Genomic DNA, 14,540 nt, shown 5'->3' with positions numbered 1-14,540 from the left:
ATTGATGTTTTTGAGGCTCTTTCTCACTCTCTCTTCTAACAGATTTAGTGTATCTGATTTTATGTAGAGGTCTTTTATCCACTTGGACTTGAGCTTTGTACAAGGAAATAATAGGTAAATTTATATTCTTCTACATGCTGACTGCTGCTGCCTTTTTTCCACTGGATGGTTTTAGCTCCTTTGTCAAAGTTCAAGTGACCATAAGTGTGTGTGTTCATTTCTGTGTATTCAATTCTGTTCCATTGATTTATCTTCCTGTCTCTACCAATACCATGCATTTTTTATCATGATTGCTCTGTAATACAGCTTGAGGTCAGGGGATGGTGATTCCCCTAGAAGTTCTTTTATTGTTGAGAATAGTTTTCACTATCTTGGGTTTTTTGTTGTTTCAACTGAATTTGAGAATTGCTCTATCTCTGTGAAGAATTGAGTTGGAATTTTGATGGGGATTGCATTGAGTCTGTAATTGCTTTCAGCAATATGGCCATTTTTACTATATTAATCCTGCCATCCCATGAGCATGGGTGATCTTTTCACCTTCTGAGATCTTAAATTTTTTTTCAGAGACTTAAAGTTCTTCTTGTACAGATATTTCACTTGCTTGGTTAGAGTCACACCAAGATATTTTACATTAATTGTAAAGGTTATTGTTTCTCTAATTTCTTTCTCAGCCCTTTTATCCTTTGGATAGAGGAAGGCTACTGATTTGTTTGAGTTAATTTTATATCCAGCCATTTTGCTGAAGTTGTTTATCAGGTTTAGAAGTTCTCTGGTGGAATTTTTGGGGGTCACTTAAGTGTACTACTCAGAGATGCTAGACCCCTGGAGTTGACGTTATGCTAAGAACAAAAACTTTATTCTCTCCAAAAGCAACAAGTACTGTTCACCACTGAACCATCCTGTTAGCCCCACAGTGTTCACAAAATCCTAAGCTTTGTGGTGTGCTTGGTTCACACACCACGTGACTTGTTGCTCCCATTCTCACCATAGATTTGTCTCTCAGTAAGTGTTCTCTCTGTCTTTTACTTTTCACATGGTGTTTTGGAGTTTTGATCTGTCCGGCAATATGCAGTAGGAATCACCTACAACCATGATCATCAGCTCCAACTTTTGACATACAGGATGAGTGGATCCATAGTGAAGGAACATAGGATCTACTTCCTCCACAGCTACGCTGACTATATTCTTCACTAGAACTGCCAGGCTACTCCAAGAACATCACCTCTCTGATGCTCACAGAAGGGAAGTATTAAAAGCAAATGCCTCATCCCTTAGAAAGGACAGACAAGTAATACTGGATCTGTTACTTAGAAATCCCAACTCACCTGCCAGAACCAGGTTCCTTGTAATAGGATGAGACTTGACCTCACGAGCTCCAGAAGTACATTGTTCTTTGTGAGGAACTCCATGAAGGCAACTAGACCCGCCGCCGTGGTGGTGTAGGACAGAAGTTGGTGTACAAAAATATCAACCATTTCCCGACCATGTGTGTGGTTGTAGAAGATAAATGCTAATAGAGGGGGACAAAACATATTTCCTGATAAAACCAAAAGCTTCCCACTGCACCACTCCACAGAATTTTATACAAACAGAAACTTGTCCCATAGAGCAACTCCCCATTGATCCCCACAGCAATGTACTTTTGCTTTGGGGGAGAGTAAACACTGTCTCTTAGGAAGAGCATCTTTGAATTCCATCCCCACTTTTCCATTCTTCCAACCTTTGTCTTGTGTTCTAACAAACCATTAAAAAATGGCCCAAAGCATTATCTGTGTGGGATAGTATGTAATAAACATGGCTGTGTGGGAGCTATAATTAATGTAAATGTACAGATGAATGAATGAGTCTCACTTTTAGAAGTTCAGCAAAGACAGACAAATTATAACAAATTATCAAACACTTGATTCATCTGCCACCCTTAGAACAATCTGAGAAATCAATGAAAGAAATAGTCTGTCATTCCCATTAACATCTTGGATTAGGAAGTCATTTTTTAGATACTATGTACCACATTCTGTCAGGGTTTCTGTTTCTGACATTTGGAAAGCTCATTAGAGGTTGGTAGACATTTTCTATTGTGTCAAGTAATTCATGCTCTACCACTCTGAGTTCAGCTTTCACTGTTAGCAGTGAAAAGAATGATGGGCTTCACAACAACTGACAGGTAAGTGCCCATCGTAGATGACTTTTAAAGTCAGACATGAAATGTAAATAAAGTTTTTTGAGTGGCTGTATCTGCCCAGATCTAAATTAGTCTGTAAAGATGTAAGGAAGGAAGGCTATAGGTATCTTATTTAGGACACGCATATATTTAACTATGGCCCAGACATATAGCCCTGCCAATCAAGGTGACACAAAGGAACAAAAGGTGTGTTATTATAAAACACTACATCAATGCACACTGAGAGATAGAAAAAGAACAGAAAATGTATTTTCTCATACTTACTCTCCACAAAGATGGCATTCGCTAACATCAACTTGCTTAAGGAAAGCGGAAGTGCATTAGTAGTAAAACATACGATCTGGGTTACACCCTGTAGACCAAAGAAGAAGTACATGGTGGTGTGATGCCAGCCCAGGATCTGGTTCCATTGGCCGTCTTTATACAAGATCAAGGCGGGTCCTCCCGAGATAAACTGTTCCCCAGCTATACCTGTGGAGGAATATATCACATTTTAGAATCCTCTCCTTAACTCTACCTGGTTTGTGAGAAGACACAGGAGCACGTGCTCATTGCTTATTCCAACCTTATGATGCTGATTCTTCTTTCTGAGCTGTCTAGCAAACGCCTAGCCATAATGATTTAGACTTGATTCAAAAGTTTAGATGCTTGTTTGGATAACCACTTTCATCTACATTTAGACAAATGAGCCAAGCAACTGTTTCATATCCTTAACATTGGTACCTTCGGTTTAACAATTGGTTCTGATTTAATGACTACTTGAGGGTTTTGATTTCCACTATGTGTCTGATAAAAGGATGATTCCTTTCTTTCTAGATATTGCCCACTTAGGTGGCTGTTTCAAAGTAGAGTATGTTCCCTGATTCCTGAAAAAATTGATAAAGAATTAGCTTTTTCCCCAGCTTAGAATAATAGAGATGGCTCATGCCAACTGTACACATGATTAATTATTTATGTAAACACTTTTCTTTCCTTAGAGATACTGCCTTGTTAACTCCTAGAATGGGCAAGAAAAGTCGTTTTGGAAATGGTTACTTTGCAATTTGATCATAACAAAATCCTATTGACATGAATGAAAAGAATCAGTGGGGAAATTAGAGATGTTGCCTTTTACAAAAGAGCAGCTACAGGCGTTCTGTAAAACTGCAGAACGTTTTTGTAGAATGCTCAATAACAATGGAAGGCACTGAAGTTAAAGGTTACCTGTCCAACTCAAGAAATAAGGTGGCTATGCATGAAGCAAGATGTCCTTCAAGCCTAATCCCTATCTCTACAAAATGATTTATTATTGGAGATTTCCCATAACTTTTATTATTTTTGTATAATTTCCAAAATGGTTTCTTTTTTTTTTTTTTCAGAGCTGGGAGCTGAACCCAGGGCCTTGCGCTTGCTAGGCAAGCACTCTACCACTGAGCTAAATCCCCAACCCCCTACAAAATGGTTTCTTAAAGATTACTCTTTGAGGGATCATAACAACTTGTATCAAGTTATGTCATAGGTTCCCACTGATAAAAGGAAATTCACTTGACTGCGTATACAAATTAAATACTCATTAGGCTTTTGAATAATTATGAAATGTGTCACTTTCCTAAGATTATGACAGTTGTAATTTATAATTGGGTTAAGTACTAACCAACAGAGTAATACAAAATTCCCAATCTTGTACTGATTTTTTTTTTTTTTTTTTGCTCATGAGATGCTCAAAAGGAGAAAACAGAATATGGCCATGAATGGTCTACTTACCAGTAAGAGCCATTATAACCACAACAACTCCTTCCCAAATCTCTATTCGACGTAATAATGTTTTAGAATTCAGATAGCAGGTTCGAGTGTGTTTTTTGTAGACAGATTTCAGAATGTTCTTTGTAGTCCACCAAAAGCCCATCATGATGAAGAAAGTCCCAGGGAGAGCATGACCTATGAAACTCCCCATGACCTACAAGTATAAGAAATAGACATTTCACTTGAACTCAGCAAAAATATTTCTGTTCCTACAAGATCTACTGCTGTGAGAGGATTATGAGCATATTGTAAATCCTACTCTAAGACTGGCAATTCAAATAAAAGTAAAACAAAAATTTGCATGTCTTGACATTTGTCATGGATTAGGCACCGTGTCAAGAGTTTTAAATGTCATCCTTACCCTAATTTTTGAAATTCACCCATAGATGAGAAATCTTTACCCAATTTTCAAATGAGAGGTGGGTTTGGAGAAGTTAAATGACTTGTGGAGACCTTACAATTGAGAAGTAGAATGTTTTGATTTCTTCCAAACACAATATGTACCATATCATATACACGCCCTTTAAGCATGAGGGAAAACAACATGAAAGTTTGGAAAAGTTTAAAGAGTTTAAAATTTTGGGGTTGGGGATTTAGCTCAGTGGTAGAGCGCCTGTCTAGCAAGCGCAAGGCCCTGAGTTTGGTCCCCAGCTCCGAAAAAAAAGAAAAGGAAAAAAAAAGAGTTTAAATTTTTAATAAGTTCAAAAATTTAAAAAGATGTGATACTGCCTATAGATTTTAAAGTAAATAATTTTAATGGAGCAAGGACCAAGAATTTTTTAAGACTGGTAGGATTCATGAAACATTTATATGTTCTTCTTCGGCATAGCGTCCAGTCATCTCATCCAGCTGGGTTTGAATCATGTTTGTAATCCTGGCCAGTTGCAAAGCAAAGCGTTGGTATGTGTCACTCTCAAGCTGAGTCACTTAAGTCTACGTGAACAACTTAGTTCTCTTGCCTCAGCTACTTTTGTGGGACATGTCTGTTGCACAAAGATGGGCAGCCAGCCTGACTCACATATTTTGCACATATGTGTGTGCACGCAGTCACGTATGTGCACAAGTATGTGTTTGAGTTTGTGTGTGTCCCTTTGTTAACACAGACCATTGAAACTTCGAGGTTTACTTTTAGAACAACACAGCCTGATGAACCAAATGACATCATACACTTTGCTCACATTCTTGCTACAGTCTAACGAAGAAGCAGAAATACAATCTGGGTTCAGTCAACAGCATAAAGCAGTCTTGAATAACGTGGGTTTTTAAATATTTGGGAAGTCCTTCTCTCAAGCATATTCACTGTAGTATTAACAGAACGATGAAACTAGAGTCCAAAATCATCCTGTACATCTAAGAGTCGGATCTAAGCAAACTCACAAGGAGGATTTCATGGTATTCCTAGTCTTGGAGACTGAGATCCCTATTTGGGTGAACTTCTTAGTTTGCGTTACTCCCCTCTGGCTTAAAGGGTTGATCTAAAGGAAACCATGAGGCTGCCCCACATACCTTATCCTGTGTATGCTGACTTCACACACCCTGGAGTCACCCAAACCTCCCTAGAGTCAGACGACATTATACATCTCTAAGTACAGGTTCTGGTCCTAACTCTCACTCTGTGCTATAGTTTAAACCATATACTTAACTTAGCATGTTTTGGACATCTAACTTCAGTTCTTTGTTATTAAAAAGAACATGAAGACCTTAATGATACATGGAATTTCTGCTCTGATGGGCTCCCATTTAGCAACCTAACCCCCATGAGCTGTTGATTCTGCCTGTTGGTCTGGGTCAGACAACTATACGAGATTGCAAAATACTGCTGTGAAGAACTCAGAAACCCACCCAGACTATACATCCCCCCCTTTTTAAGTAAAGAATTTTATATCATTTAAGGATCTTGAAACATTTTGTTCCTCCTTAATATAATAAACTTGTTTGTAGGAGTTCCTAGAACATTTAAGATTCTGGATTAAAACTAAAAGTTTTGAAATTTAAGAACAAATAAAAACAATACATAAGTCAAAGAACTAAGAAAATGCTTAAGGAAGTTACGCAGACATTAAAAGTACAGATTTCAAATAACCAGTAATGTATTTATTGAAAATAATGGGTGAACATGGAGGGACAGCAGGACTCTGTGGCTAAGGGGCAAAGCATGTGCTACACAAGCCTGCCAACATGAGTTGGATCCTAGAACCCTGGTGATTCTACAGTACTGCATGGGACAGCTTTCACAAAGCTGTCCGCAGACCCACAGATGCATCGTGGCACACCCTCCACACACCGGTCTCCCCCAGTAACAACTAAAACTAAGTCTAAAGTTTTAAAAATGAGGGTAGGTCTGAAGACCTCTTTATCACCTGTTACCTTTGTGGCTTTGGGTAAGTTACTTAACCTTTCAGTGTCTGAGTTTCTACCTTTGTAAAGTGGGACCAATAATAGTACCCACTTCTAAGCAATTACTCCACATAACTATTAAACAGCCTGTACTATCCTTTACTGCAAATGAGTAGCACAGTGGTTCTCAACCTGAGGTTGGGGGTCAAGTGATCTATTCACTGGAGTCACCTAAGACCATCTGAAATATCAGATATTTACATTACAGTAGTAAAATTATAGTTATGAAGTAGCAACAAAAATAATTTCATGGTGGTGGGGGTCACAACAACATAAAGAACTATATTAAAGGGCCAACAGCATTAGGAAGGTGGAGAACCCCTATACTAAAAAGAAAGTGATGCAAAACAAAACAAAATAAAAAGGTAAAGAGAAGTGACAGGTAAAAAAGAATGAAGGACTTCTCAAAAGTGCACTGAACAGAGACAAACCAATGGACATGCAGAAGTGATAGAGTCCACAGGGCCTCAGTCCTACTCAGAGAACCAGAGGCAACGAAGTAAAGCTGGGAGCAGGGTAGATGAGGTCCCCAGAGAAGAGCACAGAAATTGGTTGTTCAGTACCAAATGATTAACCCTGAAAGCATACGCACAAGAAACATTATATGGACCGAACAGGTTATACATATACACACATGCACGTAACAACAATTAGTGAAAGACAGAAGCCATGAATTTGAAGGAGAGTGGAGAGGGGTATTTGGAAGAGCTTGGAGGTAGCAAGTGGAAAGGAGAAATGCTGTGATTCTATAATAATCTCAAAAATAAAATTTAAGTGAACAAAAATTAAAAGTTAGCATGAATATCTACCTCTTCTCGAATACTGACTACAAAAAAACAAGAAGCATTCTACAGAATTATTTTGGCAAGCATAAATGTCAAAGAGTTCCTGGGATCTTCTATGGTATTTAAATAAATTCCTCAAGAGCGGAGGTCATAAGTGTTTTCTGCCATTTCCTTCTAAATCCTAGATACTATCTAAACACTATAAACCTCTAAATTGGTAGGAGTCACTCAGCTCTTCTTACAAACAAGATTATTTCATCACAAAACATCTCCACTCTGATGCCTCAAAGGCCATCTCGTATTCAACATGCCCCAAACAGAACAAATCAGCTCTGTCTATCTGCCCATGGTCAGAGAATATCTTTATTCATTACCTATTGGTTAACAACGCTCACTGCTATTCACTCACCTGCCAGAATAAAAAATATGAAAATTATCTTGGACTTTGACTATTTCCCTAAAAATAACTTAACTGTTGAAAAGTATCACCTGGGAGGGTTAATATCAACTCTCCACTGTCCCTAACTTAGGTGACTCTCCTTAGCCACTTCAATACCATCTGCTTGAGAAATCTTGTCTCATCCAAGCAGAGATGGCTCCCGTTCTTACTTTCTCAAAGCATTGACCCTTTAATAAATTCTTTCTGTGATTGTAGAAGATATGTTCTTCTCTTTAATCTATAGAACGACATCACCATGCTATGAAAGACTTGCTACGTAATAAGATGTCAGGAACGCTCAGAAATTAAGAGCCTAAATCAGTTCTATTATCTTGAGGCCCCAGGATATGAGGAAATGTAAGATAATCCCAAAGAGGGGGATAAAGGGCATATTATAGCTGACGTCCAGCTTTGGGATTGCTGAATATACTTAACATATAAGTAAGCGAGTAATAGTTCACAGGGAATTTTAAAATCCAGGCCTTTCTGAATGTATAAGCCTAGGTCATAGTCTTCCTGGCTTGTCTCCATGATGAGAGTAAGTGGGCCTTTGCATTCTATCACAGTACTGGGCTGTAATAGGGGACATAACAAACGAGGAGTCACAAAATGGTTTTAATGGATATCACATGATCACAGAGGGCAAAAGAAATGAGCCCTTCCTAATTCAGTCAGAATGCCACTGTCCTTTTATTCTAAAAACAATTTGATGGTTCAGATGCTGTTGTTTTTAAAAAGACTCAGCAAAATAAAGACATAGCAATCATGATATTTGCCCAGCAAAAGAACCCAGCGCGCGTGCGCGCGCGCACGCACACATACACACACACACACACACACACACACACACACACACACACACACACACACAGAGTCATTCTTAGTGATTAAAATGGGAAAAATTTCACTTCACTTTCATGTTGGAAAGAGAAAATGCCTACATCCTCAAATACATCTCTTGGCTTTTCTCTTATAGAAACCACCTGTCCTCTGTTTTCTGGTCTACAGATCCCTGCTAATGTAACTTATTCCTTGTAAAAGCCTAATACAATACCAGAGTCTGATGTGCTCTGAACCCCAAAACAAGCACCTTCTATAAAAAACATTGGGTTTCCTTCCTCACTCACAAAGTTGAACTTGCCAGGCAGCAGTGGTAATCAAAGGGGCAGAAAATAAAAAGACCCTTCCTCTTGAACTTCACTTCTATCTGCAAGTTCAATCACTGCCCTCCAGATCTCTCCATCATTCTAAAATTCAGATTCTTCTCCCATACAAAGAGACCTATCATTCTTAGTAACATCAAATAACCAACCAACCTACCAAACAAAAAATAACAAAATTCACACCCTCCTCATATCCCACTAGATAATTTTTATTGGTACTAACACACATGCGTGTGCACGTGCGCGCGCACACACACACACATACACAAACAGAGAGAGAGAGAGAGAGAGGGAGGAGAGAGAGAGACTCAGCACCAAAAGATACATTTTTAAACTCTGGTACTAAGGAGCAATGTTCTATTGTAAAGCACATGTGCTACAGCCACACAAACCCACAGGCTTGCCCTGTGAATAGAATGAAGAGAGGAAACTCTGCCAAGAGTAAAGGATTTAGCAGTTTTCTTGGCAGAATCACAAACAGCTTGATTCAATATAAAGAAAATATTATTATAAGACAGAACATACACTACAATTTTATCTTGAGCCATAAGCAAAAACATATTGAATTTGTGTCTTAGTGATTCATATTTTGGGGCACATTTGTAACTTTTAATTCACACACACATACACACACACACACACACACACACACACACACACGTACTCAGCTATTTCTTGAAGTTCACTTATTGGTCTCATTCAAAAAAAAGTGATGTAAACAGATGTAGCTTTGAAATTTCTTGATCAACCATCATTCCCTATTAGCACTTTATCTCCCTCATGTAAACCGTTTTGAAGAAATTTTCTTAAATTATCCTTACCTTAACACCGTGCTCAAAGTCAAGTGCAACCCAGTTGTCTTCTAGTCAGGACGTAAATAAGTGGATCCAGAGTCGAAAGGGAAAAGCAGTTGCTGAACGCCTCTATATCTATTGCTGCCTCCTCCCGTTGCTTTGACACTAATCTTATGTGCTTGTCATTCCAGCATGAAGTCAAGCAGTTAAGTTTCCCATTGTGTCACAGTGCAGTTAAAGCCAAGAAACACACCCTTGTGAACATTCCACCTCCCGCCTACCACGATCCTAGCCTGAGCCATGTGCTACCTGCTCTGTGGGTCACACAACCTCTCTTTTGGAACATAAAAACAAGTAGGAGACAAAAAAAAATAATTATAGCAATAATATTTAATTGTGTGCTCGAAGTTCCAAAAAGATAAATCAGCTCCCAATGTGCAGTGCCTCAAGAAAGAGATTGCCACAGATGTCAGGATTGGGTCACAGACGCACTCAAGCTATAGGAATAAAGAAACAAAAACTACTGTAGGTCAGCACCTATGGCTCAAAGGATATGGAACACTAAGCCTAATCATTGGCTGTATTGCACAATAGCAACTCAGGTGTTCAGGGTACCTACTAGGTGATAGGCACAGCTTTCACCTCAGAGAGCTGAAACAGCAGAACTGAAAAACTGTATTTTTTACGAACAGGTTGGTCACAGGTTATATGAGAATTAAGAAGCTGGCACACTTAAAATGGGGACAAGGTTCTATCTTAGAAGAGTATATAGTCAAAGAAGTCATTGTAAAGCAATGAAGGGAATAATAACCCAAGATGACACAGGGCAAGGGCAGCATCCTGACACAGTGTGACCTAAGCAGAACCCTTATGAACTCTTGACAGGAATGTAAATTAGCATGGACATCATAGAAAGCCATGTAGCTATATGATCCAGTAATCCCACGCTACATGTATATTTAAAGGAAGTAAAATGAAGTCAAATATAACTAATAAAATAAAGTAAAAATAAAAATAAGTATGTCAAAGAGACATGTTCATTCATGCTACCTGCTGCCCTGTTCCCAGTAGCTCAGACATGAAATCAACCTAAGTAACCTTCAACACATGAATGGATAAAGACAGGGCTGAAGAGATGGCTCAGGACCCAAGAGCGCTCATTGCTCTCCAAGAGGACCAGAGTTCAATTCTCAACACCCACAGCAGGCAGCTCATAACCACCTTTGATTCCACTTCCAGGGGATCTGGCTGTCTTGGTCCTCTATGAGCATTTGCATTTATGTGTACATACTGGCATGCATATCCAAAAAGATAAATAAAATAAAAAATGAAAAATGTGTGTGTATATATACACCTCAAGTACTACTCAGCTAGAAAAAATAATCCAGTCACTTACAAGAACATGGATGAACCCATGAGATTTCATGATTCAAGAAGCAGGATAGATATTATAAAAAAATAAAGTATGATTTCACTTATTAGTGGAGTCTGCTGAAGATGAACCCATAGCAGTAGAGCGTTCAATAGATCCTACTAAAGGCTTTTGGAGGAAGGAAAAAGAGATGAATTAGGATGAAGACTTGTCTGTGGGTAGAAGGTTACTTCAAATTAAGAAGAATAATTTCTGATTATCTACTGCATGGGGCAGGGCGGGGAGTAGGGGAGAAGGAGCTGGAGAGATTACTCAGCAGGTAAAGGTCCCTGTTGCCAAGGCTGACGACCTGAGTTTATTCCTGATACCCACAAGGTGAGTGAAAAGAACTGAGCCTTGCAGGTTGTTCTCCAGGATGCACACACGCACTGTGGCACACCCACACACAGACAGACACCCACACACAAATAAACACAGTAAAATATTTTAAGAGTAACAGAGAATTACTCAATGAGTTCTAACAGCTACCTAATCTGATCTTAGGATCAAATACCAATGTTTCCAAAGACTGAGTAATTATGTTTAGATTACTCAACTGTGCCAATTCTTAGGAAAAATAAAGACAATATACTCTTCTCTCCCTGGTGTAAATAGTGATGAAGTCAAATTAAGACTCATTTATCTTACTGTGAGATGCTTAACCTTTAGAAAAGTTAATATAATTTCCATATCTACCCGGTCCTACCCACCCCCACAATGCTCACATACCTTTCTCACACTTACTTCTGTTTACAGACGAGTTCAACATGGAGCAAATAGCAAATGCATTTCCCTGCACAGATATATATAGGAAAATCAACTTGCCCTAGCTTTTAGCTCAGACTTGAGATTTCAGCTATGTAGGAGGCTGAAGCAGGAAAGTTGTAAATTCAGTGGCAGATCCTTAGCAAGATCCTTTCTCAGAACAGAATGTAAAGCAAGCAAACGAACAAACAAGGCAGGTAAGACTAGATTGCATGAGTCAATGGTAGAGCGCATGCTCAGCATGCATAAGGTTATACATTCAACCTCCTCTCCCTAACCCCGCCCCCTCCCCCAAACCCGAAACCCCAACAGTAGTAATAAAAAACAAAGAACCCAAAATGTCCTGGTTTGTTTTCTATTACTATAATAAACTCCAGGACCAAAAGCCACTTGGAAAGGAAGTATTACTTAGCTTATACATCTCAGTCATAGTTGATTACTGAGGGAAATCAAGGGCAGGGACTGAAGGAGAACAGAGGCAAGAATCATGGAGAAACTTACTGCTTTGTTATGTCTTGCTCAGCCTGCTTTTTTATACAACTCAAGACCATCTGCCCAGGGGTGGTACCTCCCACAGTGGGATGACCCTACAACATCAATCACTAATTAAAACCAAACCAAACAAAACACAACTGCCTCACAGACATGCGTACAGGCCAATCTGGTAGAGATAATTCATCAACTGTGATTCCCTCTTCCCAGATATGTCTAGGTTTGTGGCAAGTTGACAAAATAACTAGCCAGCACAAAAGAAGAAGAAGAGGAGGAGGAGGAAGAAGAGGAGGAAGAGGAGAAAAGAGAGAAAGAAAGAAAGAAAGAAAGGAAGGAAGGAAGGAAGGAAGAGAGAAAGAAAGAGAGAGAGAAAGAAAGAAAGAAAGAAAGAAAGAAAGAAAGAAAGAAAGAAAGAAAAAGAAAACAAGAAGAAAAGCCTTTCAAAGCTGAGTTCAGTTACAGAGTGAATTAGAGAGACCAGCTTGGCAAACTTAGTGAGATCCTGACCCAAAATATAAACAAACAAGTAAGGGGCTTGGGATATAGCACAGTCAGAGAGTGCTTGCTTATCTGTATTTGAGACCCTAGATTCCATACACAATATGGTAACAAACTAAATGACATACAAAGAAACAAGCAAAAAACAAGGAAATACATGATCTAGTAGAGACAAGGACAGAAGTTACCCTTGTCTCGGTTACTTATGTCTTAGGACATAACTCTCATTTCAGTGTTCAACCATGACGAGCAAAGGCTGTCCTTCTCAGGACACTTTGCATCCAGTAGCACTCATAAACAGCTGAGCAGTTTGTGGGTTTATTTCTAGGTTGGAATGGAAATTAGCAAGCACAAGCTTCATCCTTCCCGAGCAGTTGTGCGGGTTGCTATGGCTGTCACCTGCAGTGTTCAACTCCAGCATCTCCATCCGTCCAGCACAAACTCAGCCAGAGCCTCCGCTGACCACTCCGACTGCATCACTGATCCTTCTCCCACTGAGGTTCATACCTCCCTACACTGAGCGAGTACTGAGGCTTTCTCTCTGCAGCACGGAGATGGTCGTTTGAACTACTGAGCTCTCTCTCAATCCAGTGTAACGTATTCCCCCTCTAATTATGAACTGTCTATTTCTCCTTTAAACAATTCCAGTAATACAAATACCAAGAGAACAATCCAGGAAACAAAAAGGTGGGTGGATTAGATGTCATTAAAATGAGACGCTGTCTGTGCAAAACTCCTAAAAGAATGGGTGGTAGGCCAGAGAGGAAAAACGATTGAAAAAAAAAAAATCTGACTAAGATTTTGTCTCTAAAATATTTAAAGAAACTTGGGATTCAACAAAACTGGGCAATATCTGAACATTCATTTCATCAAAGAAAGCATACGGATCACAAATTAACATGTAAAAAAGATGCTCAACGGGAGGTTACAAAGGAGAACAGCAGCGTTATGCTAGCATGCACTTATTTTTAAAAAACGCTAATCCAAAATGCTAACAACGTAAAATACTGTCGAGGCTGTGAAGAATCTCTCAAACCACACAGCTGCTTCCGAAGACAGATTGGCAGCTTCTCCCCTGTATGATCCAGATTTGTGCTTACGACGTTTACTTAAATAAATTGGGAGTTTTTATCCACTTGAAAACCTACACATGAATGTTATTAACTGTTTTGTTCATGACTGCCAACACCTCAAGACTAACTTGATGTCTTTCGTTGCGCAAATGCGTAAGAAAAGCAGTACATAGGTACTGATGATTCAGCATTATTCAGTGATCAGAACTAAGCCTTCAGGTGTCAGAGGACAGCTTTGGTTGCCTGACCTTGGTATTTGAGCCTTTGTGAAGTAAAGTACAATGCTACTGTTATTCAGGACCTAAGGAATGCATGGCACAAAGAAGAGACCCAAAGAAACCAAACAATGAGTATATCTGTATCGTCAGTTCCTACTAGAAGGTCCTTCCCTCTGTCTCTACCACTTCCTCCATGAAGTCTTTCCTTTTGTAATTCCTCCCTCCCTTCTACAGCTGTGACTTGTTCTGTGATCACAAGTGGAGAAAATGAAGGCAAGAGAATGGAGACCCAGGACTTTGGGTAGGGAGATGGCCTGCGAGTGTCTCGGATAGTTCTGTCTCGGCCTCCTATCTCTCTGCGGGAATACTGGGACTACCCATACCTGCTACAGCACCCTTCGTTATGACTTCTGGGGCTTCAGACTTCTCATATTTGCTTGGCCAGCACTTTATGTGTGTGGAGCAATCTCCCCTGCCAAGATCCTGTCTCACCAAAACAACAACAAAAAAAGAAGGCCTGTGGGACGGTCCCAAATATTTC

The 14,540-nt window shown here is 39.4% G+C and overlaps 1 protein-coding gene across 4 annotated transcripts in view; it reads right to left on the bottom strand.

Annotated features, from left to right (window-relative positions):
* Nucleotides 1–14,540, bottom strand: part of Tmem45a (transmembrane protein 45A) — an 85,572-nt gene that overhangs the window by 11,148 nt on the left and 59,884 nt on the right. For 2 of the 4 annotated variants that reach the window (XM_087575230.1, XM_087575232.1), the window contains exons 1-4: nt 9,570–9,715; nt 3,926–4,118; nt 2,447–2,653; nt 1,326–1,510 (exon numbers count right to left, since the gene is read on the bottom strand). In XM_087575230.1, the coding sequence (XP_087431356.1) occupies nt 1,326–1,510; nt 2,447–2,653; nt 3,926–4,115 (582 nt within the window). In that variant the 5' untranslated portion in view covers nt 4,116–4,118; nt 9,570–9,715. 4 annotated transcript variants of the gene reach the window in all.

This window comes from Rattus norvegicus, chromosome 11 (assembly GCF_021556685.1).
Source record: "Rattus norvegicus strain SHRSP/BbbUtx chromosome 11, alternate assembly SHRSP_T2T, whole genome shotgun sequence".
In the NCBI taxonomy this organism is placed as follows: domain Eukaryota; kingdom Metazoa; phylum Chordata; class Mammalia; order Rodentia; family Muridae; genus Rattus; species Rattus norvegicus.
Note: the sequence above shows the minus strand (reverse complement) of the source record. Positions and strands in the feature narration are given on the sequence as shown.